This window comes from Sturnira hondurensis, unplaced genomic scaffold, assembly GCF_014824575.4.
Source record: "Sturnira hondurensis isolate 20B ecotype Veracruz unplaced genomic scaffold, ASM1482457v3 Scaffold0004068, whole genome shotgun sequence".
Classification (NCBI taxonomy): domain Eukaryota; kingdom Metazoa; phylum Chordata; class Mammalia; order Chiroptera; family Phyllostomidae; genus Sturnira; species Sturnira hondurensis.
The window spans coordinates 173,145-200,455 of record NW_028076699.1 but is presented as its reverse complement, the minus strand read 5'-3'; the positions used below and the strand labels follow the sequence as shown (position 1 = coordinate 200,455).

Here is a 27,311-nt window from a genome sequence, read left to right as displayed (position 1 = left end):
CCCTTAATCCAATTTTGGATGACATCAAACAATCACCTCGAAACCCATCCAGCATCATGTTATTCTTCTGTCACAGCCTACACTGTCTACCGTCTCTAGCACTTACTGACTAAATATTTATTTGGTACCTACTATGTGCCGGGCACTAGTAATAAGGTCCAGTAATTCCTACATTCATAGAGGGTGTTTTGAGGGAGGGAAGGGAAGTGCTTGATAAAATGTATGCACAGCAACTAGAATTGTCGAGATAATCCCTGTAAGGCAAGAACCATATATGATTTCTTCTTTTGACTCCTAAGACATTTCCCTGGGCACACACTAAGAGTTTAATATGTGCTTATTAACAACTGATAGTGCAGAAATAATAAAGATATCACTCATATCTTTAGAAAAATATACATATGAACAATTTCATATTTTGAATAATCAATTCGTATTATTTATATGATAAGTATTTAATACCGATGTTAATGTCCAGGTTAATTGAGAGAAAAGGCTCCCATTTTTGTTATAATTGCTATCACTTTTGTTTATCAACTAATTAATGACCCGAGCAAACACAGGCCTTGTTACAGTTGGCGGGGGTATAAGAGTACCCGGCCACAGCTCTAGTCCTCGGGAGTATCACTGTGTTTGGGGGCAGACAGCGTATAAACAGGCAGTAGGGATGCTGGGTCAAGTCCAGGTGCCACTCAGGGTCCCAGGCTCCCTAGATGCGTCAAAGATGATTGCCCCACCTGGTCTCAGGAGTCTGGAAAGGCTTCAGATAGGAGGTGACAAGGTGGCATGGACACTGAGGGCGGTGGGGAAAAGGGTCGGGGCCAGGGGATCATAGTGCGTGTGGTGTTCTGGAGGAGGGGCGAGAGAATGACGTATGGATGTCTACAGTTTGGGCTCCTTGTATCACTGTCCTACCGGTAATAGGTTGCATTTAGCATTTTATCTTGATCATTTTTTTAAAAAGGTGTTTTCTTAGAAAACCACAGAACACTCCCTATGCTCCTTCTATTATAGCAGCAGCATCACACTCTCCCAGTTCGTTACCCTTGCTTTGATGACGTTCGTTCACTCAGTGAGTGCCTGTTGATCACCTGCTATGAACACAAAGGAAAAAGAAGCTGTATCGGTCCCCAGTGCACAGGAAAGTAGGGAAGATCACCCTTGTGCATCTCTCTGTGTGTGTACACATGATCACCACACAGTTTGATCCTGTAATACGGACATCTCTGCAAGCTGAAGGAGGTGCTCAGTAAATATCTGACTTGGACATTTTTTAAAGCAGCATTTGGCCAGCAAGCCTTCATGTAGCCTTTCTCTATGTCACTTGAAAATACCTGTGAAGATACAAAAAAGGCATAAACTCATTGCTGACTTTGATAATTAGATGACATTCAGCTAGGAAAACTAGAACTGACATTCTCAGAGAGAATCTGAGGAGGTTTTCCAGAATCTAAAAGATTAAATGTAAGTTGTTTGTTAAGCATAATATATGGCTTATGGACAGATAAACCACCAGCCTTGCGAGAGTTTGGACCTCCCTTCTTTCTGCTCGCCTCACTTAAAACTGCAAGGCCTCTTTAAGGCTAAAACAAGGCAGGCATCCCTCTACTCTGCCGCTGCGGGTTCTTTGTTTTGTTTTGCTTTTTGGAAGCAGCAGTGAGTTTAATTTCCCAGAACTCTTCCACAACCCAAATCTTATCTTCCCGTTCAGTTCAGTCCATTAGAAAACTGCCAAGAAGCCCATGGGGCAGGAAGTCGGATTTTGGATAATTGGTGATGCTCTGCCTTCTGAGGATCCTGAGTAAAACTGTTAACAGGGCAGGGACGAGAAAACCCTGTGACCTGAGAGGAGGCGTGTGTGTAGTTTTACATGTCGCCTGTCTGCTCTGGGTTAGAAAGGCAGCAGTGACACCCCTCTTGCCAACAAATCTACAGAAAATAAAAACTGCCACCTCTGGGAGTTGGCAGTGAGTTGTGCCAAATCCAAGTTCCAGTGAGAGGGGCTCGGGGGGAATCATGTGGCCCGAGTGCCGGGAAGCACTGAATATGTATAACTCTAGTTAGAATGAGTAAAAAAGTGATCAAGTGAATCCATTAGGAAAAACATGCTGCATACAAAGAAAAAGAAACACTATTTTGAACACTTAAGGAAAGGCCTCTTAAAAGTTATGTACTACTAAAACCAAAAGAGAACATTAAAAGTTCTTTGGCATAGTCATTGGATTTGTTAAGACACATCTCTATGAAATAGGGCAGAAACTTAATAGGAAGAAAATGAGTTCAGATGAAAAGTCAGTGGAATGAGAAGAGAAAAGAAGTGGTAAAGACAACCAGAAATACAACAGCAGAATTAAAACCTGCATTGAAGGCAATAAAAATTATAATTTCTTGCTAAAGAAAATAATATTAGAACTGTCATAAGATGTAGCATATATTTTATTTTATTTTTTAAGAAAAACAGTTTGAGGGTGGGGGCTGTGGCTTCTTTATAAATTTCAACAGTGCCCTGGTCAGAGAAGTCATTGAGTATTGCCTGTGGTTAAGCGATTATTTCAATCTCTATTTGCCAAATGAGGAATGAATAGTGACCTGCCTGAGGTCACAATGCCAAGAAATGGCAGAGCTTCAAGAAAAAAAACCCAAATATTAATCCTGACTTTTAGGATGCACACCCCCATGAGGCTGCCTTAACTCTTTATCTTTCTTTCTTATCCTCACCCAAGGACATTGGTTCATTGCCTTTAAAGAGGGAGGGGAGGGAGACAACGAGACAGAGAAACATCAGTGTATAAGACAGAAACATTGATTGGTTGCCTTCTCGTATGCACCACAACCAGGGATCAAACCCACAACCTGGGCTTGTGCCTTGACCAAGAATCAAATTCACAACATTTGGTCCATGGAACAATGCTCTAACCAATTGAGCTACATGGATCAGGGCCTGCCTTAACTCTTAACTCTGGACTTTGCAAAGGGTGTTGAGGACTATAAAAAAAGGAGTCCCAACAGCTATATCATGTATGTGCAGCTTAATTCTGCACCACATGCCTCAGCCAGGTCCCTGCTCCTCTGTCCTGAGCACCAGCTTTCTCACTCTTTCTCCCATTTTCATCCTTGCCCTGGTCCTTGGATTAAAGCTCTGACCCTGTCTCTTCTCAGTAATGGTCCTAGTTTCCTTCCCAACCTCACTGGCTCAGATTTCAAAAGTAATTGCCAACTCCTGCTTTGACCTGGGTCTAAACCCTTCCACTTTAGGTACCTACACTCACAAGCAGGAACAGGGCATAACCCAGGCATCTCTCCATTATGCTTGGAAGAATAATTTCCTTTTGTTCTGCTAACATTTGGTTCCCTGCCATGTGACCAGCTGTTTTATTTCTCCTTTGGTGACGTAGTATTGACCCACAGAACTTGGCTAAAAAGTGATGAAGGTTAGAGGTGGGCAACTTAATAATGCCTGGACCAAGTAGCCACCTATGTAAATAGTTCTCCTTTCCAGTTAATAAATGAGGCATGGAGAGGTAAGGGCTGTGTGTGCGATATTTAAACTCAGCAGAAGCTTGGTTAATGGCAATCTATCACTGTCAAAACATTTAACACTGGTGGTTCTAGGTTCTTTAAAACCAGAAAGCAAAACAAAAATGCTTACTTTTAAAGCAGCGATTTTCAGCTGGTGTGCCACAAGAATTTTAAAAACATGCGATACCCGACTATTTAGTCAGGGCCACTGACCTCTTTTCCCTTAGACTGTCAAATAAAAATATGGCACAAGTCAACACAATAACCACACCATGTGAATGAATCAAAATTACACCTATATTTTTTTATCCTATCAAGAAAGAATATATTTTTCTTTCTCTTTTGGTGTGCCACAGAATTTTAGTAATTAGTTTACGTGTGCCATGAGGTGAAAAAGGTTGAAAATTGCTCTTTTAAAGTAAGGAAACAAGGCATGGTCACACATACAGATAGATAAAGCTAAATTCCCACCATCAGGAATTATTGTATGTTTTAGTTGTGTGTGTGTGTGTGTGTGTGTGTGTGTGTGTGTGTCAGAGAGAGACAGAGATTGTTCCTATTTTGAGTGGTTGTTTGGATAGTTTGTGCCCCTGTGAAACAGTAAAGAGGGCCCAGGTTTTGAAGTCAGACCTGTATTTGCATCCTGGCTTAAAGTGTACCGATCGCATGACCTGTGAGGTTAGCTCTGTGAGGTGAGTCTCTCATCAGCAAGCAGGAGAGGTACAGGTGTCCTTGCAGCATTTTGTCGGAATCCAACCAGAGACTGCCGTGCCTGCACAGACAGCGACAGCAAATGCTTTTGAATCTGGGGCCTTTCCAGTGGCGTTTACATGTTCACAAGGCTGCTAGCTGGATTCGAAGTGTCTCCTTTGAATCCTGGGCAGCCTGTCCTGAGCTGTCCACCTTAGTTAGTCCCAGAACCACCTGGGCTCACCAGCCATGGACATCATCGCCCCACACAACCAGCCAGAGAAGCCGAATGATCCCTTGGTCCCTCGCAGGAACCACGTGTCTTACAGGTGTAGAGATCAGTTTTCTCTGTATCCAAGTCCTTGGCCCTCAGTTTCCTCCGCAGCACAACAGGAAACTCAGATTTGGTGTACCATGCAGAACAGCTAGTGCTGTAGGAATTCTGAAAGAGCCCTTTCCTTCTTGTATGCATGACCAGTTTTTATTCTCAAATTAGTGTGACCTCTTCATTTTGATTTTTTAAAATAATTATTTTCCTGAGAGACCCACTCAAAGAATTAAATTAACCGCAGAGACATGTCAGGCATGGGAATACCACGTTCACCACTGGTTGAAACGTGTTTCCTGTGCTTCATTTTGCAAGCACAGCTCTACCCAGAACGAAAAGTTACTTTCTGGCTTTTTGAAGAGCGGTGCTTTCTCATGTAGGCCACATGGCGCTCACGCTGCTGGGGAGGTAGAGCGCTGCGCCTGTGGCTCTTCAAAGCAAGCACAGAGCAAGTGCGCATGTGGGAAACTGGGAGAGTCGGGAAAGAAGCGTTGGGAGATCTTAGCCAGTTCCCAGAGGACTGAATCCTAGCTAGAGGTGGGCATCACTAAACAGAGTCGGATGTGGATGGAGTTAGCAACTCATGAGTATTTGCAAGAACCCAGTGGAAGCCAGAGATTGTATCCTTGCTTGTGGCTTTCTCCGACGGGGTGATAGGTGATGGAGCAGCTTTTCGAGTGATATATTTGTAAGCCTTGGCAACATGTGGGCCCTTTGACATGAGTTTGTTGGTGTTTTTGTTATTATTTAAAATTGTTTTAGTAATTTTTTAACTTGAAAATTGTATTCACTTATTTTTTAGAGAAAGGGGAAGGAAGGGAGAAAGAGAAGGGGAGAACCTCTTATATGTGTTCTGTCTGGGGACTGAACTTGCAACCAGGCATGTGCCCTGACCAGGAATGGAACCGGCAACCTTTCACTTTGCAGAACAATGCCCATTCAGCTGAGCCACAGTAGGCAGGGCTGTTTAGTCATTTTTACATGTTTTTGCTTGTGAAAAATGGAATCCTAGAACAAAGCTTAATATCCTCAGTATCGTGTAACTGGCTTTCTGATGTTGCAGTTTTTTTCCTATTGAAACAACTAACTCAGCAGCTGGTATTGTGATTTATAATAGGTAGCATATTTCAGGAACCGTGATTGTGCCAAGCATCATGGTAGATGCCTTACAGGCATCACCATCAACTTTTATAACAACCCTGCCAGACAGTGTTGTTGCCCCCTTTTACAAGAATGGGGAGACTGAGGCTCAGAGAATCTCTTATTTACCCGGAAGAAAAAAGACCAGAAGTGATATTAGAACCTACATACTTTAAACTGAGGTCATTGATATTCTTTGGGGGAAAAGTAATTTTAAAATAAAAACCAGATCTCTGTATTTTCATAACTTTACTCTGTTTTCAATGTGTCTGCCATACTTTCCCCTCATCTTACTGACTTTTTAAATTATGTTACAGAAGTAAACTATTCTTTCTTTATACTCTAAATGAATAAAACTGGAAGAGGGGGTAGATTACAGACAGAGTTTTTCCCAAGGGAATGCATAATCAAGTAGAAATCTACCAGGAAGTCCAAAAAGCGAAATACAGGAAAAGAACTAAGGCCAGAGGACCAAAGATAGGATTCAAGTTAGTGTGTAATTCCAAGGCAGGCCTGAATGACAACAAATAGGGGCCAGGACAGCTTTGGGATTCAGCAGCATGACATGTTGAAATGACTTGGATTTAGAGCCTCAGAAGCAGAGCAGACAAAGATGCGAGGTGCTTGGTCCATCCGGCAAACAGCCAGTGAATGCGTGTTGTGCCGGGCCGAGTTCACCGATAGAATGAGGTTGGGAGGGGCAGTGTCAGTCCAACATCCAGTTGGCATGGGTGCATTTCTTGTCTGCTGTTGCTTTAATAAATTGCCTCAAACTTAGAGGTTTACATTGATTTTCTCCCAGTTGTGTAGATCAGAAGCTCGGGCTGGCTCAGCTGGTTCCTCTGCTCCAGTTTTCAGAAGACTAGAACCAAGGGCTCTTATCAGCAGCGATGGGAATAATCTGCTACCAAACTCATTGAAATTGTTCACCAAATTAAGCTCTGTGCAGTGGCAGGACAGAGGTCCCTGTTTCCTGGCTGACTGTCAGGCAGGGGTCCTCACCTTCTAGAGGCCACCTGCGTTTCTCAGCTCCGTTCCCACTTCCTCCACCATCAAAGCCACAGTGGCTGTTCTAGTGCTTCTCATGCTTTAAGTCACTCTGATTTCCGTTTCTGCCTCATTTCTCCTGCCACCTTCTCCCGCACCTCTTGGCTAGCTCTTCTGCCTGCCTCTTCTGCTCTTAAGAGCTCATGTGATTATGTTGATCCCAACTGGATAATCCAGGATAATCTCTGTACTTTAAGGTCTACTGGCTAATACCTTTTTCCATCTGCAACTTTCTTTACATCAGTGCCTAGATTAGTGTTTAAGTGAGTAACCAGGGAGTGGGAATCCTGGGGAAATATCTTTAGAATTCTGCCTACCACATTGTATCAACACATTCATCTGTATTTTCCAAATCTGAGGGAGTTCCAGGCAATGCCAGGAGTCCGCCTTGATTCTTGACACTGAAGCCTATGCGTGTCGTTGGGGAGGTCTGTCCCCTTTCTCCTCCAGGTTGTGGGTGATCTCAGTCCTGCTCTCCAATCTCTGTCTCCTCTCCAGAGGTTTTCTATAAATCCTTTTTTGGTCACCTTCACGTCCACGCTCTCCATCAGCTTCACCTTCGTCCGTGACCGAGCACACAGGGTATTTCTCCTGCTCCTTTGTATACGGAAAAGCTTCCCATCACTTGCCCTGAGCTATGGATACCCCACGGAGTTCTGACGACCTTAGATGAATCCGAGGACTGGGAATCCTGTTTCTTGTTTTTCATGATTTTTAGAGAGAGCTTGAGAATCTGTTTTTTAGGCCCCCCTTTTTATAATCAATTCTTTAACTGAGAAGGAAGAAACTTAGCCAACTAAGTTACTAATGCATTTTAAAATCTCAGCTATTTTAGGGCTTATGAACCTAGAATTCACAATACCAAGATTAAGGACAGTTGTTCCCACACCTTGTTGTACACCAGGGCCTGGCCGAAACTGTGAGTCACTGGGCCCACAGCAATGGTTCGGTCGATCTGGAGCTGGGTCTCAGGAAATCTGCGTTCAGCCAGCAGCCCAGGAAAGAGTTCTCCTCCCCACCAATAACCCTCCGTGTAATCTCCACAGAATCATCTCTGTGATTCTGTTCCTGTTTTAGTTGTTTGCTTGGTTTGTTTTAGTTTTTGTTTTTTTACATTCGATTTTGATAGTTGTGAGTTTGTTGTCATTTTACTATTCATAGTTTTGATCATCTTCTTTTTCTTACATAAGTCCCTTTAACATTTCATATAATAAGGGCTTGGTGATGATGAACTCTTTGAATTTGACCTTATCTGAGAAGCACTTTATCTGCCCTTCCATTCTAAATGAAAGTTTTGCTGGATAAAGCAATCTTGGCTGTAGGTCTTTGGATTTCATGAGTTGGAATACTTCTTTCCAGCCCCTTCTTGCCTGTAAGGTCTCTTTTGAGAAATCAGCTGACAGTCTGATGGGCACTCCTTTGTAGGTAACTGCCTCCTTTTCTCTTGCTGCTTCTAGGATTCTTTCCTTCTCTTTAATCTTGGGTAATGTAGTTATGATGTGCCTTGGTGTGTGCTTCCTTGGGTCCAACTTAAGTGTCACCTGTACCCATGGTTGGCACTACAAGTGTCTAGCTCTTGTAAACTCAGTACAGCTTGCTGAAAAAGTAAGGCATTTTTCAAATGATGTGTAATCTTCATGTAAGTGCCTTGAGATATTATTTTCATTTTATAGGTAAAAAATGTGAGGCTCAGGGAGGATACAAAACTCACACTGTCATGCAGCCAGTTAGGGGAAATGTCAAGATTTAAACCCAGATGTCTTCTTCCTAAGTTCATCATCTTTCCATTCACCTACACCCCTCTTCTAAGCTAAAAAATCCCAAGATGTACGTAAGCATTGTATAATCATTATCTAAGATGTTGAAATGATCAGAGACAACTTGCATCTCCTTGGCCACCATATATAGCTTTCACACATCTCTAAATAATAATTGTGTTTTCTTTTACAATTCTCATTACACAATAGCCAGAAATAAAGAAATATGCTTACCACTGCAGCTGTCCCGTGGCGCTTCCCCATATGTTCACTGTCTTATCCAGACATTCAAAACAGGCACGTGCGCAACTGCAGACACATTTCTTCCGCTTCCGCTTCCTTCCCATTTCTTCTTACTGATGGAACCTTTCAGCCTTCAGCCAGGGGTATCTGCGCATCTGTCCTCTCCCAGCTTTCTTACTGGTTACAACGCTGCACCTCCTCTAGGGCACTCCAGCACTCCCCAGCACTCCCAGGGCAGTGCTGCCACCTTCCTACCAACACAGCTCCCTAAGGACCCTCTCGGGCCTCCCGAGTGGTCCTCATGGCAGCCAGTCCCATCTGGGGCTGACTGTCTTTCGACTTGCGTCAAGGCAGGGCTGGGGGCCCTGCTATTAAGAGTCAATGGACTGAATGAGTGTATGCCTTCTACTGTTTTCCTGTGCATATCAGGTTCTATGTCAAGGAAGTAGGGGCCTCCTTGCCCTGGCCGTAGTAACTTTGCACTGTAGAGAAAGGTTTTTCAGTGAGGCACGTTGCAACTCCAAGGCCCTGGTGCTAGTGGGGAGGAAATGTTGGAAATGGCACTGATGGAAGTGTGTGGGCTGATGCCCTTTTGTACTAAGTGTCTTCTTCCCAGGAATGTGTTTTTCACCTTGAAGAACAGGTATGTTTTATGTATCGATAAAAGGAAGGCTGTGTCACCCATTATGTGTCCCCTTTTGTCATAGCTCCTGACAAGCTCAAGAATTATATTTAATGCTCAGTAACATCATTATATCATTCTCAGTCTCTGCTCAGTTTCTATCTTCTCATTTCTGCCTTGTGGTTTCTGAACTCAGGAGGCACTAGAAATTTAGAGAAGGGCCCGTGATATCTTTTTGCTCAAATACTAATATATTTTAGAATTTCTTATGAATATTTGCTGGGGATTAAGAAAGTTAAATCTGATGATATCATGCTCCTCTCTTCTGGAGTCTTACTAATTAAGAAGGAGCATAGAACTAGCAGTATTATCAATGCTATTATACAGGTTATTGAGATTTCTAATAAATTAATAGGAGAGTACAATTTTATATACAAGTCAAACTTTTCCCCAACCCCCATTACAATTTACCTAAATCTGGTTCAGGACAAACCCTTAGGAACATGTGGATCTGCCAAGCAGATACATACACAGTCATGCTGGTGAACATGACTTGATTCACATGACATTGATGACCAGGGAGAAGAAGCCAGAGGTGGCCTGACCTCTAGATGGGCTCTAGAAGAGAGCTCTAAGCCATAGCGCGTTGGCTTTCCAAGAAGACCAACAACAGAGATGTTATTGAGGCTAGGCAAGTATAGATGAGATAGAGGAGAGAGGGGGGAGAGAGAGAGAGAGAGAGAGAGAGAGAAAGAGAGAGAGAAATCGAGACCATTCATGACCAGGACCATCGCATGCCATGCTGCGGTGCTGGTTACTCACACAAAACATTCAGTCGAGGGGGACATATGACAGGGCTCAAATTCTGTCCACTCTGTTCCTTTTTATTATTTATTCTCCCAAATGTCATGCCTTATGTATTTAATCCATTGGAAGGGGGCACCTTTTTTCTAGTTCACACAAAGTTTACATGTGCGCTAAAGGGACCCTACTTTTTCTCCAGTCTTATGTAAACCACTCCCCCAGTGAGGAATGGTAAGTATGGAGGTTGGAGGTGCTGGGAGCATGGAGCAAACAGCTATAAGTGATCTTCAAAGTCCTCTCTCAGGGCGCAGAACAAATGACTCTTCCCCTCTGAATGTATGAGGAACCGAAGTAGTAAACATTGTCTTCTCATAATTGTATGACAGAAGGATGGACTGTTAGGATAGAGCAGTATACAAAAGGAAGAGGGAACACAGGATTGTCACTAATTCACACATTCGACACGTATTAACTTAGTGTCTGCTGTGTGCCAGGCACAGTGCTAGGCATTGGCGACACTGTGGCGAATAACATCAGGAAAGTTTGTCAGAATACCTAGGTTTTGGTTTCCATCCTCTGCATTCCCTTAGGCGAATTATTTCCTGAGGAAGATTATGAAATGAACTTCTATATTGTCAGCATTATTTATGCTTCTCCTAGTTCAAGCATGCTTATTAATGTGTAGATCTCTGGAGAATTTCATGAGAGGTGTCCCTTCACAGAGGGTTACTGGTTTGAGGAAATGCACCCCCAGACTTCCTCTCTTATCTCTCATTCAGACCTGCTCTTATGGGTTAAAATTAAAGACACTTTTCTCATCCAGATGCCCAAATATTTGCCAAGAAAAAGTCTCTGCAGGAATTCCCTTATTAACAATTTCAGATGAGTACTCAGAATAGCTGGAATGCAAGATGCTGAGTAAGCAAGCTCGGACACGGGAGTAGTGAACAGGGGTAAACCTAGGAAGAACATTTCTGCTTCTCATTGAGGGCAAAGCGGCTCTGGCTGGTGTGGTTTAGTTGGTTGGAGCATTGTTACATGACCAAAAGGTTGTGACTTCAATTCCCAGTCAAGGCATATATACCTAGGTTGCGAGTTCAATCCCCAGTCCAGGCACATATGATCCCCGTTCTGGGCACGTATGGGAGGCAACCCATCAATGTTACTCTCTCCCATTGATGTTTCTGTCTCTCCTTTCCTTTCTCCCTTCCTTTCTCTCTAAAAGCAGTGAAAAAAATTTCCTCAGGTGAGGATTTAATTTTTTTTTATTTTTTTAAAAATCAGGGCAAGGTGGAGAATTTTTAACAGAGAGTTACATGATCAGATTTGCATTTGAGAATAATCACTCGCTCCATGGTAGACAGGAGCACCATTAGGAAGAAGTATTTGCTCAGGGCTAATTCAGCAATGAGGAAGGAAGGACATAATGTGAAACAGTGAGGATGAAGAAGGCATAAAGGCAAAAAATGGGGGGATCATTTTTTTGGAGACTGGTGAAATATGGGAAGGGAGAGAAAAGTCAAGGAAGAATGCTTCCAAGTTTCTGGTTTCAGTAACAGAATGGTACCTGTGTCCTGTCCACCGGCCACTACTGGCCCCTTTATCATGGCTGGGGATGGAATCTGGACAGGTGAAGGAGAGGGGCCTGTGTAGATCTCTTGCCCCCCTATTGTAACATACGATGCATGTTACCACCTGGTTGAATTTTGGACCGTGCACACTGTAGGCCCTGAGTACAAGTATGTTAGGTGAATTAATTTTTGTAATTTGAAAATATAAAGTGAACTCTGGTATCAGTGCCCACAAACTTCACACTAGGTTTAACAGAACCAGCAGTCTTAACCCCCTAGAAAGGTCCCAAGAGAAGACCTTGATGAATGGGAGTCATGAAAGTGGGATGGTGAATGAGTCTCAAAGGCCTCCCAGCCCAACATCCTGTTCAGTTCTGGAATCTCTCAGAGATTGACACATTCCATATAAGCATGTGGTTCCGATTGATTTTAATGGGATTCCCTTGCAAACCACAGATCCTAAATTACCCCCTAGGAGGTATAACATTTATAGCAGACCCATTATTTTACCCTGAATACCCTCTGGATGCTGTCACACTGAGTCCTGACAGTAGCAGAATTGGAGATAGGTCAGCTTTTGTAAGCATGCCACCCCTGCATGTTGATGCCTGTGAGCCAGAGATGTTTGCGAGACAAGATTTTTTAAAGAAGAGGAGAGAAATTTTATTCCATGCTCAGAAATCTCAGACACAATCTTTCTATGGTATTTGTTTTGTTTTTGTTTAATTCAAGGCAAAGGATTTCTCTGGAGAAGAAGAGCTAGTTTTCCCAGGTCTGGAGATTAAACAATTTAGCAGTCATTTCACATTCAGCTGACAGACAGGGGATTTGCATATGAACTTGTTCTGCAAGCAGCACATCTGAATGTGTTTCATGGGAACTAACTCTATCCACTGCAGTTCCTTTTGGCCATCCTCTTCTTTTTTTGTTTTCATCTCTAGGTCAGCGGATTGAAACTGTCTCAGGACCTCGATGACCTTGCCGTTCTCTACCTGGCTACAGTTCAAGCCATTGCTGTAAGATACTTTAATGCCACTTTGAAAATTTTTTTCAGATGTTGCTAAGAAAATCCTAAGGAAGATAAAATACTTGTATAGTATTTATTGAAAAAGTCTGCATATAAGTGAATGAGTACAATTCAAACCTGTGTTGTTCAAAGGTCAACTGTATTTCCCTATAATTATAAAACCAGTCATTTTCTAATTTTTAATGTTTCGATTATTGTATTGACATACAATATTATATTAGTGTACAGCCCAGTGATTGGACATTATGTAACTTACTAAGTAATCATGAGGATATAACTCGTACCCTTCTAACATCATACGTAGTTTAATTAGAATATTATTGACTGTATTCCCTATGCTGTACTTTATATCCCCAGAATTATTTTGTAACTACTAATTTGTACTTCTTAATTCTTTCACTTTTTTCACCCATTCCCCAACCTCCCTCCCATCTGACAACTGTCAAAATGTTCTCTGTGTCTGTAAGTCTGTTTCTGTTCTGCCTATTTGTTCAGTTGTTTTTTAGATTCAATTGGTGATAGATATGTATTTACTGCCATTTTACTGCTCATATTTTTTATCTGTTTTTCTTATTGTTGTTCTTCTTCTTCAAGAAGACCTTTTAACATTTCATGTAATACTGGTTTGGTGGGGATGAACTTCTTTCTTTAACTTTTTCTTGTCTGGGAAGCTCTTTATCCGTACTTCCATTCTAAATGATAGATTTGCTGGGTAGAGTAATCTTGGTTGTAGGTCCTTTCTTTTGATTACCTAGAATATTGCTTGCCAATCCCTTCTGGCCTGCAAAGTTTTGGTTGATAAATCAGCTGACAGCCTAATGGGAGCTCCCTTGTAGGTAACTAATTGCTTTTCTCTTGTTACTTTTAAGATTCTCTCTTTGTTTTTACCTTTTATATTTTAATTATGATGTGTCTTGGTGTGGACCTTTTGGGGTTCATCTTCGTTATGAGCCTCTGTGCTTCCTTCACTTGAATGTGTATTCTCTTTGCGAGGTTAGGGAAATTTTCCATCATTATTTTTTCAAATACATTTTCAATTTCTTGCTCTCTCTTTTGTCCTTCCAGTTCCCCCATGATTCGAATGTTGGTACACTTGACGTTATCCCAAAGGCTCCTTATGCAATCCTTATGTCTTTTACTTTTTTTCTTCATGTTCTGACTGGGTATTATTTACTTCCTTATATTCCAAATCACTGTTTTGATTCTTGGCTTCATCCACTTCACTGTTGATTCCATGTAAATTATTCATCATTTCAGTTAGTGTATTCTTCATTTATGACTGGTTCTTTTTTATGGTTATTATGTATTTATTTTATGCTGTTGAAGTTCTTTCCAAGTTCATCTACTCTTCCCCTAAGTTCAGTGAGCATCCTTATAACTGGTGTTTTGAACTCTGTATCTAGTAGATTGTTTGTCTCCATTTTGTTTAGTTTTTTTACTGGAGTTTTGCTCTGTTCTATTATTTGGGACATATTTCTTGGTCTCCTCACTTTGGTAGCCTCCCTGTGAGGTTTTGTTTTTTTTTTTTAATATATTAGGTAGAGCTGCAATATCTCCCCAGCTTGGGAGAGTGACCCAATGTAGTGAGTGTCCTGTAGGGTCCAGTGGCACAGCCTTCTTGTTCTCTGGAGCTGGACACTCTAGATGCTTAGTACCCCCTCCCACACACCTACATGTGGGCTATGTATACCCTACTTTTATAGTTGAGCCTTGATTGCTGTTGGCAAGTCAGTGGGAGAGACTTATATGTAGGTATATTGGCTCTAAGAACTGGCTGTGACCACCAGAAAAGGTCACCCCCATGGAGCAAGATTTTCTTCAGCAGGGCTCTGATGCCCACTGAGTCTACCCCGAGTGTGTTGCTTGTGGAAGTGGCCAGGTGATGCTTCACCATGGTCTGAAGCTGTCCACCAGGTATGCTGGCCCTGGGGCCTTCTAGGAGGTACAGGCCAAGCTACCACCTGTATTCTGCCCAAGACCACCCATCCTGAGCTACAAAGCAGTCTGGAGATGATTGCTACTTGTACTGAGTTCTTCCCAGGAGAGGCCAAGTGGTGAACCAAGGCAATCTTCTTCTAGTGCTGGTCCTGGGGCCACTTAGCAAGAGATACAGGGCACGCCAAGGCTAGATGCTACTTATTCAGGAGATTATAGAAGAGTCTGAAGCATGAGCCAAGACAGGCCATTCGTGTGGAAAAGCCACTGGAGACAACTTGTGTGGGCTCACAGGTTAGGAGTGTGGGGGTCTTGGAGTCACCAGGTCAGGCAAACAGTGATAGCTAGATGGGTAGAAACTCAGATATGGTGTCCACCTTCTGGCTCTAGGGGAAGGGCTCAGAAAAAGAACAATGGCCTCTGCCAGCACTTCTGTCTCAGAGAAAGCTGCCCCTGCAGCTCTAGCCCTGATGCCAGACAGTCCAATTCCTCCCCATGTGTCCCTGGTGCCTTTCAAGCTGCTGCCCCAGTGCTGGAGCTTAGAGCAAGTAAGACTGAGTAAGTCTGTGTGCAGCCCTTTAAAAGGAACTTCCTGGGACTCCAGAAGCCTTCTGTCTCACTCTGCCACATCTAGCTGGGTTTTGCAGGCAAAAGTTATGGGGACTTCTCTTCCTGGCACTGGAATCCTGGGCTGGGGGGCCTGGTGTAGGGATGGGACCCCTCACTCCTCAGAGTGAATCTCCACAGCTGAGATATCATATCCCTCTCAGTTTTTATCTGCCACATATGGGTGCGGGGCCAGCTTATTCAAAATCTCCGCATTTCCTGCCAGTCTCAAAGTGGCAGCTTCTTTATATCTTTGGTTGTAGGACTTTCATTCAGCAAGATTTTAGGCAGTTCTGAATGACGGTTGTTATGTAGGTTAGTTGTCGTCATTTTGATGTGGTTGTGGAAGTTTTAATGGCATTTTCACAGAGACTTATGGTATCAATACACTTTAAACCCCATGCTCCCCAGGCTGCATCATATGCTTTTGTGACAGAGATTCTTACTGAAAGGGATCTAGCCAAAGAGATATGGGTGTCTGTTCAGAAGGAAATCTTGGTAAAGCTCTTCACCTACTTTATTAATAACCTCAGAGAGCTGAAAGGTGTTAAAGTCTTTGAACATCATACTTGTCATTTATCTCATTTATCTTCTAAGTTCAATTAAATAGAAGCAAGTGAGCAGATGCCGTGTATATTGGCAATAAGAAAAAACTGGAATTAAGAATGTCTAAATTTATAAAACATGATAATTATTCACTTTGCAAAAAATTAATGACAGGGTTTGTTTAAATAGTAAGCTTTCTTAGAATACAGAAGTATTTGTTTTTAGATAATCAGCTGCTTCAATGAGAGCTTTGATGGTTAGATATGAAGAAAGGGAACAATTTAAATCATAAGTGTTAGGAGCCCCTAAACCAAAGGCCAGTCAAAAATGAAAACAAAATTCTAAAAGCTTGAACATGATTGTTTCAGGAATCTCATTCTCCAGAGGTGATCCATGCGTGGGCTGAGCTACAAGCAGCTTCTCAACCCTGAAATCATGCATGAAAGATTACGTGTGTGTGCATGTTAGAAAGTATGTTTTCAGGGTGGTGGGTCGTGGCTCTCAGGGTCTCAGAGGTGTTAGGAGCCCCGAAATGTAACAAGTGATCCAGTTAGATTTAGTCACTCTGGAGAGAAAACAGGGATCAACATAAAGGAAAAATCAGTTCATTTAATTCATATTCAAAATTTCTTTTCAGAAACATGCCTATTTAAACAAAGTTGTTAATGCTGTATGGACATATTTATATGTTATTTGGTGATTGTTTCTCCATGCCTCTTCCCTGGCCTCATTGTTTCAAATAATGAAACCACATGTATTTTTTTAACATGCTGTATCACCAGCAAAGGCACTTTTCTCATGCAGATGTGTCCAGGCGCCGTGCACATCTGATAAGAGAACAGAACTTCCGCACCACTCAAGGAACGTGTGGCCTTGACTGCAACTGTTATGTAGGAGTATGGAATCAGCCAACTTCATTAAACGGTCCTCTTAGTTTATAGACCAGTTTGACTCGATTTTTTGAAGCAGCTGTCTTATTGATTTAGTAGCTTGACCAGTTCGGTGAAATCAGTCAGCTTGCTTTATTTATGGGGACTTGGTCAAAAACAGACAATTCTGACATCCATCAAAATGAAAGAAGTGACAAGTAAGATGAAAATGAAGAACAGAAATGTGTATCAGCAGTAAAAACATTTATTTAGTGATCTAGTTTTATAGTAATTATGAGGATAATAAATAATGTAGTTTGGGGTATTATGTGCCAGGCAGTGTGCTAAATATTTTACACACATTATCTGATAGGCTCAGAAGGTAGGTATGACAGTCCCTACTCCACAGATTGGAAACCTAAGTCTCAGTGAGGTTAATTGCTCAGTTCCGTATAACTAGTAAGGGGCAGAGCTGGGATTTCTAAAATAAAACTAAATAGATAATGTGTGGAAGAACTTATATTTTCTGACTCATTCATGTTACTGTATGAAAAATCTTGTTATAGTGGAATGAATCGCTTGCACTGAAAGGAATATTCCTGGACAATCAGAGCTGTGTGATGCTCATCTTTCCCAGTCCTTGCTAAGAGGTGGACCTGAAAAACAAGGCCCCACAGGATGGGTCAGGGGCCCTTGACTCTCATTATCACATGATGACAATGATAGTGACTTATCATTGATACCCGCTCTGAGTGCCAGGCACCAAACAGAGTGCCCTATACACCTGTGGCTTAGGACAGTCACCTGTAAGTAGAGGAGATTGTCCTCATTTTACAGACAGAGGGGAAACCACTTGCCAAGGCCAAATTGGCTAGTGCATGGCAGAGTCGGAATTTGAACCTCTGGCTCACTCCCACGCTTCTGCTCTTTGCGCTTCACCACACTGCATTCTTCTTTGATCTATTTGTGAAACCTGCATGGATAAAATAAGCTTCCAGGCATTCCCAAGAACAGTTTTGACTTGCCACTCTTAGAAAACATTGTTAATTTGGCCAGATTGTCTCACTGAGGTCCCCAGGCTGCTGACAACACAGCAGCAGAAGTCTTAAAATGTGTAAATGAGGGTAAACTTAACACAGGCAGGCAGTGTGAGGGGTGGGAAGTGGCGGGGGCCCCGCTGCATTTTCCCAAGTACCAGACATTTGAAAAATCAGTCTGGTATGTAATGGACCATACGTGTACTAAAAGCTATCTTATTTATTTTTGTATATTGTCTTGATGACCTTTATAATACCAGGAAGGAAAGGCCATTTAAGACAGCTAGATTTTTCAATAAGACTTTATTGTGGAATCAATTGAATTGTGAGTTCAGCCTCTTGCAAAAGTATCTGGTTGTGCTGATCTTTTAGGCAAAAAAAAAAAATGTGCATTTTAATTAAGCATTCTGATAATAGATATTTTATTAACAACATTAAACTGGAAAATAAAATTTTATTTCATTGGCTCTGAAGAAGGCCCTGATACCTGTTTGTTGTTGATAAATTAAAGTTAAACAAATTCCTTTCTATAGTAAAATCTACGATTGGTATTTTGGAGAAATAGAATGAAGTTGAAGAGATATTGTAATGAAGTTAACTCAGGACTGTGCGCAAACCCTCCGTGAAATAAAATTCCTTCTTGATCCCACTTAATTGAAAAACCTGTCAAACACCCAGTTTATCCATTGCCTGTTCATCTATAGTTTTCTTTTCAGAATAGACCCTTAAAAAGTACTATTTGCATTTGAAGTCTCTTGATTTGCATTTGGTTCTGTACATTCCCAGTGGAATAGCCTAATTTTAATTTAAATTTCTCTGTGAAAACACTTTTTCCAGAAAGGTGAGCACAAAATCATTTTAGCACAAAGCCTTCCAAGGAGGGAGGAGTGGTTCGGAGGGAGGGAAGGCCCCGCCACAGGCCAGGCTGAGTGGGAAGTTCCAGCCAACAACGCTGCAGGAGGGAGGGGCAGGCTGCCCCTGTGGAGGGAGTGCCCTCCGTGGATCCTTTCTGTCCTTTTCCCAGGCAATGGGCTTTGTGTTCATCTCAACCCAGGCCCTCTAGGCACTTGAGCCCAAGTCCCTGGCTTTAGAAACATGAGAAACAGCAATTTTGCACAGCATTTCTGTATCTATTGGGAGGCATTTAGCCCTCCTATGCGGACTCCGTTGCCTGAAGCAAATCGTGTAACTCCTTAATGGGGATAACAGTATGCAATCTTTACATTTCTCATTGATTAGAGATAACCTTTGAGTGTGTAGCAGAGGCCTAATGACCAGAATGACTCTCATCTCTAAACGCTTTCCATGTTCTTGACTCTCTGCTCCCTACACTGACTACAATGGCAGCCTCGCACGGTGAGGCCCACTGTATTTATGAAGCCTAAGATTGCATTTCAGTTTTTTCATGTTAATTCTGAAAATACACAGAATTTTCAAATGAAAAATATAATATTATTATTCCCATTTTAAAAGTGAGAATGAAGTCTTAGAAAGGTTAGGTACAGGTTTGATTCAAGAAATATGTGAAATGCCTTAATGTCACAGGTGGGCATAGGTAACCAGGTTCTTGGTGATTGGGACAAAAACTTGAACAAAACACCCAGAGTTTATAGCAGAGAACATGGGAGCAGGCCAACTACAAGCAGAGATTGACTTCATGGGCTGAAGGGACACTGTTCTTATAGGGCAGATCCTTCCTGGCTAGTTTTGGCGGCTTTTACTGTGACAAGTAGTTGTAAAGCTACTGCACATGTGGTCTCCCATGGTTTTCCCGGATTGGCCACCAGGGAAGGGGTCCCACAATGTTACCTAGTTGACCCCCTCTTCTCCTGTGGTCACCCTCTACTAGGTTTGCCTTTTCCTTCACCAGAGAAGGGAATTCACCAGAGAATTATAGCTCTCCGTGTTAGAGATTGGTGAAAAGGAATTATTTATTTGAGTTATACAGACAAGAGTAATGACTTAGTGTCTTCATCAAAACCCCAAAGTACCTTAAAACACCCACAAACATACACAGTCCTTCTTTCCCCCTTTGCCCAGTCCAAGGTACTGTATCTCAGGAAAAGAAATAGAAAGCCGCTTGGTGGTTCTCTGCAAAAGCTGCATGATGATTCTTCTCACAGCTGTGTGGTGGTGGTGGTGGGGGGGGGTCCCCCCCACTATGGCCAAAGCCACGTGGTGATGCTCTCTCACATGGCTGCGAGAGTCCCCATTCTGGCCAAAAGCACGTGGTTCTCCTCCAGTGGCTGCCACGTCTGTGTTTAAATTCCCGTGCCAGTCTTCCTCTGCAGTCCCATTTCTGGCTTCTCCCACAATCGGCCACACCCACTAGGTCTCCCATATCCTCCCAGTTTAACAGGGCTGCCATAGTGAGTCTGGGCAGGCGTGGCCCCATGGCGTGGAGCTAATCACCTCCAAGCTCTTGCACAGGTGCTGTAACCAAAGGGGTGTTGCCTCCCGGTTACATCCTGAGTGGAAGTCACTCTCTTCTCCCTGGTTCAAAGTATGGCCACAGCTATTTAACATATCGATGAAACCAGTTAGAGGTTATAGATATGTTAAATGACCATTCTAGAGGTTAGCTTTGAAACTATTGCTATGTATTCAGAACAACTCCATGGCCCTGCCCCATGTGTCCCATCCCCCCAGCTCAGACTTGTGGGGGTGAGGACATCCCATATTTTTAATATTTCTTGGATACCCTGAGTTCTGGACCCCATTGCAAATTTTTCTTTGGGGGGCCCCCTTGCTGCACCCTCCTACATTAATACCATACTAGGTTTTTTTAAATTCAAAAACCATGATCTTAGCTGCTGTCGATTCATGCCCCAGAGCAGTCAAGGCTTATCAGTAATCTGTGGGCGCTCAGTGATCAGTGGTGGACACAAGGGCATCTGTAGGCCTCTTAAAATTATTCATAATGTTATTTTGTATACAAATTTTTTCTGGGGAGGTCAATAGGTTTTATTATGTTCTCAAGAGAGTTCATGACTGCCAAAAACCTTAGGAAAGAACATCTGGGGGTAATCAACCCATAATCAATAAGTAGGATCTGGCTTTATGTGGTACAACATGTTTTAATTAAAAAAAAAAAACACTACAGCTGTGGATTATCTTTGTTGGCCCAAGTTTTACCTAATCCATATTCTTACCAAATTCATTAATAACCTCTACAAACCCCATGGACCTTTGGGCTGGAACTGCTGTGTTTTTGCTTCTCAACTGCCTTCCTCCCTCATCATTTATTCCACAGCAATCAGGATTTCCTGCTGCCTGGTGCCCAGATCACCCTCTAGTCACTCCCAGAGGCACCAGGATGCACAGCTCTGCAGTCAGCCTTGTCGAAGGGGTTTGCCCTACATTCCACCCTCTGGGGGTCAGGGGAGCATTCAGACCACTTCTCAAATCTCTGATTTAGGATACCCTCCAGCTGACCTACCTTCTTCCCCTCCTCTGCTCCCCTATCACCTTGTGCTGGGGGACCAGCTTGCCAGCAGTGCTGCGATTTCATTCATGATACTGGCTCATGCAGTCTCTCCAGCCCAAACCTGCCTCCTGGGTGGCCGCGCCACCTGAGGCCTCTCAGATCCTTGACCTCTTCCTCTCCCTTGACCTTCTCCTCTGAGTGCTTTAGCATCTCACTCCCACGTCCATACCTAGGGCTTTGTTATTCCTCGGAATTGCTCCATCTTTAAACTTTTTAAGGGCTATCTCTCCACCAAAAACCAAACAAAACAAAAAGGAACACTACTTCCTGCTGCCTAAGTCCATATCACAATTCATCTTTTTTTAACTTCTAGCCCCCAAAAGTTAGGATTTGTGAACTTCTAGTTTTTGAACTTCCAAATAAATTATGATTTTAGCTGTTTGAAAATCCTAGTGCTAAAGCTAAAAAATCAGACATGAAGATTCATCTGTTTTTTTAAAGATTTTATTTATTTATCTTTAGAGGGGAAGGGAAGGAGAGAGAGAGAGAAATATCAATGTGTGGTTGCCTCTCGTGTGTCCCCTACTGGGAACTGGCCTGCAGCCCAGGCATGTGCCCTGGCTGGGAATCGAACCAGGATCCTCTGGTTCGCAGGACTGTACTCAAGCCACTGAGCTACAGCAGCCAGGGCTGAAGATTCATCTTGATGATCCCACGAGGGTTTCCTCTTCCCAAGCCTCAGCATTATTTGCTGAGTTAGTAAAGCTTGCTAAGTTTAGTAAACTTAGCAAGACAAGGATGAGGATAACACATTTTAGGAAGATGCTGAGACACAAGGGCTGAGATGAAAATACAGCAAAGGCCCAAGCCAGAGCAGGTGCTTTCCGCGTCATCCCAGGTCATTAAGGATCGACTGGGAATGGTTTCCAGCCCTGGAAGCTTCATTATGGCAACCACTACCTGGTCTCAGGTGAAAACAAGGTCATTTTAGCCCTTGGCCATTCATCTCCAAGTCTGAGTTTCACATTCTTTGTGTAATGATAGCCCTTTCCCCATGTTTCTGCTGCTTAATTTGTTGGTGTCTTTTTCAAGGAACAAACATCTTTAGTTCTTATTTCGGGAAGAAAGGTTGACTCAGGGACCACTGACCATTAATTTCAGATCAGGGTTGCCCATCACTTCATTCCACATACCTCAGAGGAGACCCGGGCCATAATAGCCCAAATCAAATACTGACTTGAATGAACTAGATTAATATTCATTAACTGTATGAAGAGGATTTTCCGTCAGGCAGGCCCGGGTTGGGGTCCCCACTCTGTGACTCAGTGACCCCCGTGACCAGAGACAACCTGCTGGCCTCGAGTCCTGGCTTTCTGAGATGGTGTTCGCAGAGCTCTGAGGGCAGGGTCTGGCTCGGGGTCAGCACTTGGTCAATGTTCGATATCATTTTCCTTGGCTATCACTATCACTCTGATACTGTCTTCTGTTTTTCCCTGGAAGTTTGGGACCCGCCTCATTATAGAGGCCATGGAGGCAGCGGGGCACTCGATCAGCACTCTGTTCCTGTGCGGAGGCCTGAGCAAGAACCCCCTGTTTGTGCAAATGCATGCGGACATTACTGGTAAGCCTGGGAAGGAGAGGAGGTCGCCTTAGGCTTGGCGGCAGAGGGTCGTGTCCGAGGTCCAAGCAGGGTTGAGAATAGGGGTGTATGGGTGGTGTGCCAAATTGTTTCACATGTTTACTATGCTAACGTGTGCTTTTTAAAAGAGCACTGTGGAGTCTTTGTAGTCATGGTGGGGAAAGAGACTTCTATGAGAATCCAGCCATGGGATGATGGTGAGAAATGAGACCAAAAAATGGTCAGCAAGGCTAGATCCTAACGCAGGCATTTACTCAACAGTTTTGAGCCCTTCTTCAGGGCATTATGGGGAATATTGAAGTTACAGAAATGAATAAGGTATAATGTCTGCCTCCTCCCCCCCAAGGAGTTCAAGGTCTATTGAGGAAGGCAAATGGCACACAGACATTAAATTTGACGTGGCAAGAGCTGCACGTGAGAAGAGCACGGGATATTACGAAAACACAGTGGGGCCCCTCTCCGTGATTTGGACCTGTGATCGTGCAGGGCCAGTGACTTGGAGAAAGTGATAAGGAAACTGACTTGAAGAAGGAATGCAGAACCCAGTTACTGTGGGAACTGCGGTTCTGTGTGCAGATGGGAAGATCTTCGTCAGAATCAAAAATCATGACACAGCTGGAGAGAGTCCAGACTGATGTCCTGACCCCTCTGTGATATGAGCAGATGGAGCAGAACAGGATCCATACGGCAGACCCCTGGGTCCCAAGCAGGGGGCCCCATTGGTAGGAGGCTTGCTGGTGTCGCAGAGGTTGGCCTGGACTGCCATCTCGCTGCACCTGGTGCCCTTACCCTTCTTGCTTCTGTCTCTGCCAGCATCTTCTGGGGGCTACTGTTCCCCTCCCAGGACCCATCCCAGGGTGGCCAGGCACCATAGCTCCAGCCTGATGTGAGCCCACCCTACACTGGTCTCCATTTATCACGATCTTTTGCCGCCCCCATCTCCTGGATCCCTTATAGCTCAGTGGGTCAAGTGTGCTGCTCCTACTCTGCTGCATCATTTGCCTCTTCACCCGCTAAGCCACGCAGACTCCTGCAGGTGGGAGCTTTCCCAAACATGATGGGCGTAATTGAGCCCAGCATATTGTGAGATCAGACAAAAGTTCTCTCCCATGTTAGAGATAAATAGACTGAGGCACAGGCCAGAGGACAGAATAAGAAACTATACAGTCTAAGGGCAAACATATCAGGATGTTGGATATGGAAATTAGTACCATTCACCCAGCTCCCTCTGTGTGCTGTGTGAATCACTCCATATACCTGTAGTCCTCACATGCCACCAAAATGTAGAAATTGATGCCCCCATCTTACAGACAGGGAAACTGAGGTTCATGGAGGTGAATGAAATCAGCTGTCCAAACTCAAACATCCAGTAAGTAGCAGGACCACGATCGTAACCCAGGTATTTTCAGGCCTGGGTTTCTTAGCTGTTCTGCCCAGTTTATAACCATTGATGATGATGAGTCCTTTCTGCAAGTGTCCAAAACCTATGGAAGCAGGCCATTCTGAGGTATAAAGAGGAAAGGCATGAAAAGGCACCCAGATCACATTGTGATTTTCCCCGAGAGAAAACCCATTTTATCTAAAACTCAGCTAGTAGCTTGGTTCAGATAAGAGTCAGACTTAAAATTTGATCTGTGAGTGACTTTCCAATTTCCAGCCTACTAACAACCACAAAGACTTCCTACTGGAAGATAAAATCAGCCTTGGCTGACACGTTCCCTCTCCGCTAACCAGAGGGAATGGGAAGCAGGCCTCCAAGAGCTGGGCAGCATGAGTGACCCCTTGGAGGCTCCGGCCCTTATGAAAGCGGGTCCTCTTCCAGGCCTTACATCCCCGAGCTGACTCAGAAGCAGCGGTTGCAATGACTTCACAGAAAGTTCTGCTTTGGAAACTGTTCTTCAGGCCATTGAATGAAAAAGCTGTTAATCGTTATTTGGATTCCGATTGAAACTGGACCCTTTGTCTCTGACTATGGACCAGTTACAGTCTCAGACAAAGGGACCTTTTCTTTGGCCTGGAATTCCTCTGCTTTGGGGAAGTCTGTGACTGACAAGTGATGGCAAAGTGCATCTGCCTTTAAATGCTTTGGGTTCTGCTCCACTCATTAATGCATCAGATAAAATAGTTCACATTCCAGGCAAGGCTGCCTTCTTCCTCTCCTGCACCCAGCACTGGGAAAAAAGAACACATTTCCTTTCGTTCCCATAAAAGACACACACAGAGCAGAGGGTATAGAAGTAGAGTGTTTGGTGCCTTTACACATTGTAATTGCTCTAGTTTTCCTGCAGAGAAAAACTTCGAGGGACCTCAGACCTGGTACGTGATTCTCAGGAATGCATGTGGAAAACCCAGTGGCATGTGGAAGATGCTTTGGGGAAAATGTGGAGTGATGGAAAGAGCAGGGGTGGGGGTCGGAACGGCTCTGTGACTCTGGGCAAGTTGCTGTACCTCTCTGAGTCTCATTTCTCTCTGCTAGAAGATAGAAATAATAATAATTTCCCTCCTGCAAATTGTACTGAGGAATAAATAAATACTCATAAAGGTTAGTTCACTTCTTGCCTTAGGCAGCTGCACCCCAAAAAGAAGGAGGTGTGTTTGAGGAGAAAACAGTTTAATGTTTTGTCTGTAAACCTCTGCCATTCTGGGAAAAGCCTGCTCCCTGTGGCCTGGAAGAGTGGGGCCTCACCAACTTGGGGAACGTCCTCTACGTGCAGAGGCAGAATTCCCTTGTGCCCTGGGCATTTAGTTAACTGTGGTTTCAAGAAATAGTTGGTGTGTATACTAAGTAATTGTAGGTTTCCCCCACTGACTGGGGATTAAATGTTCCTCCTTCTAGATTTTGTTTTCCAGTTCTGGCAATTTTCGTGGGGGTTTCCCTCTTCTTGCCTTATTTATCATTTGTTTATTTCCTCCAGAACCTTCCCTAAGCACGCCAGTGGACCAAGCACCAAAAGTGGTGTAGGGGTGTGAAGAAGGGCAATAATGCCTTGCCCACTGGGCCATTACAGACTGAGCATGTATGTGCCCTCCAGTGTCTGGAGATGACAGGGGACCCAGAGAACACTGGGGTCACTACGGGGCAGGTCCAGGCAGGGAGGAGAGGACACACTCTAAGGGGATTAACTGCAGAAAAGTCCAACAAAGGGTCTGTTTACAGAGGCGTGGGTAGGGTGTAGGGAAACCCTGGCCACCAGGCAAGAGCCTGGGGCAACTCACAGTCTTACCAACTCTCTAGGCTTACAGGGGCCAGGGCAGCGAGGCAACCAACCTAAGACCACAGGGCTCCATGAGGACAGCCGCCAGACTGGAGCTTACTCAGCAACGCAGCTAGAGGGCACCTGGGCCACAGGTGTGGTCCACACAGTGTTCCTGGACCCAGAGCACCTAGAGCAGGCTCTGGTGGGATTGACCCGAGGGACAAATAGAAGCTGTGAGTTGATACCACCAAGGGTAACAGGTGTGAGGAGACTTCAGCGGTAACAACTAGTGCTAATTTAGTGCTTTCTTTGAGGCAAGCACTATTTTAAGTGCCTTACTCTCAATAGCACTTTTAATCCTCAAGCAGCCCTGTGAAGTAGGTGGAATTTTAACCCCATTTTGCAGATAGGAAAACTGAGGCACAGAGAGCTTAGCTAACTTGCCTCTGATCCCACAGCTAAGTCAGCAAGGGAACCAGAATGCAAACCCTGGCAGTCTGGCTGCAGAGCGCTTTGGGCTGCAACCGGAGAGTTGGTGGGGGAACTCAGAAGGTTTCCTCTGGTGTCTAGTTCCCAGTGGAAGGGGTCTGCAAGTGGCTCCTTCCTGTGCAGAACCAGTGAGGTTTTTTGACAGGGTGAAGAGGGATTTGGGAGCTGAATGACATTTAGAGAAACTGTCTTCTCAAAGGCCCTAGTGCACAGGGTTGGTCACAGTCAGGGTCATGGTCATAGTCACAGTCTGTATGACCCCGGGATTCTGCGAAGGCATTCTTCTGACTTGGCTGACACAGCCCTTCAGTGCAGACTGGTGTCTGTCCTTCCCCTTGAGATGTCCCTTCCCTGCTGTTCCAGTTTCCAGCCCAGAAGTACATGCAGGAGGGCTTCACTCACTATCAATAATAATTCTAACAATAGCAGCCCCCATTCTTAAAGGCTCATCATAGGCCAGAAAATGTGTCCCTTCTCATGAATCCTCACAGCAAACCTGTGTGGAAAGTCTCTTCATCATCGCCATTTTACACATGGGGAAACTGAGGCTAAAAGACTTTAAGTGACATGCTGAAGGACACAGGAACCAGGCGAGACCCATCCCACCTGCTACTTGTTAGCAAAGTCTCAAGTACTGGCCATCCCTGCAGCTTGAGGCTGCTCCTCCTGCGCACTCCGGGATGTGTGGGAGAATTCCGTGCCCCACCCCCTTGGTCTGGGAGGGCTGGCCAGCCTGGAGTGGGAGGGTGAGTTATGTCAGGGGTGTCTTCCCAGAAAAGATAGGAAGAGGAGTGTAGTCTATGGGAAAAATAAATCTA

At 43.9% G+C, this 27,311-nt stretch overlaps 1 protein-coding gene across 13 annotated transcripts in view; it reads left to right on the top strand.

Annotated features, from left to right (window-relative positions):
• FGGY (FGGY carbohydrate kinase domain containing) overlaps nt 1-27,311 on the top strand; it is a 399,534-nt gene that overhangs the window by 298,279 nt on the left and 73,944 nt on the right. For 12 of the 13 annotated variants that reach the window (XM_037043133.1, XM_037043139.1, XM_037043135.1 and 9 more), the window contains 2 exons: nt 12,663-12,737; nt 22,669-22,789. In XM_037043133.1, coding sequence (XP_036899028.1) covers nt 12,663-12,737; nt 22,669-22,789 — 196 coding nt within the window. The remainder of the gene's footprint in view (nt 1-12,662; nt 12,738-22,668; nt 22,790-27,311) is intronic. The other variant, XM_037043138.1, reaches the window with a different exon arrangement.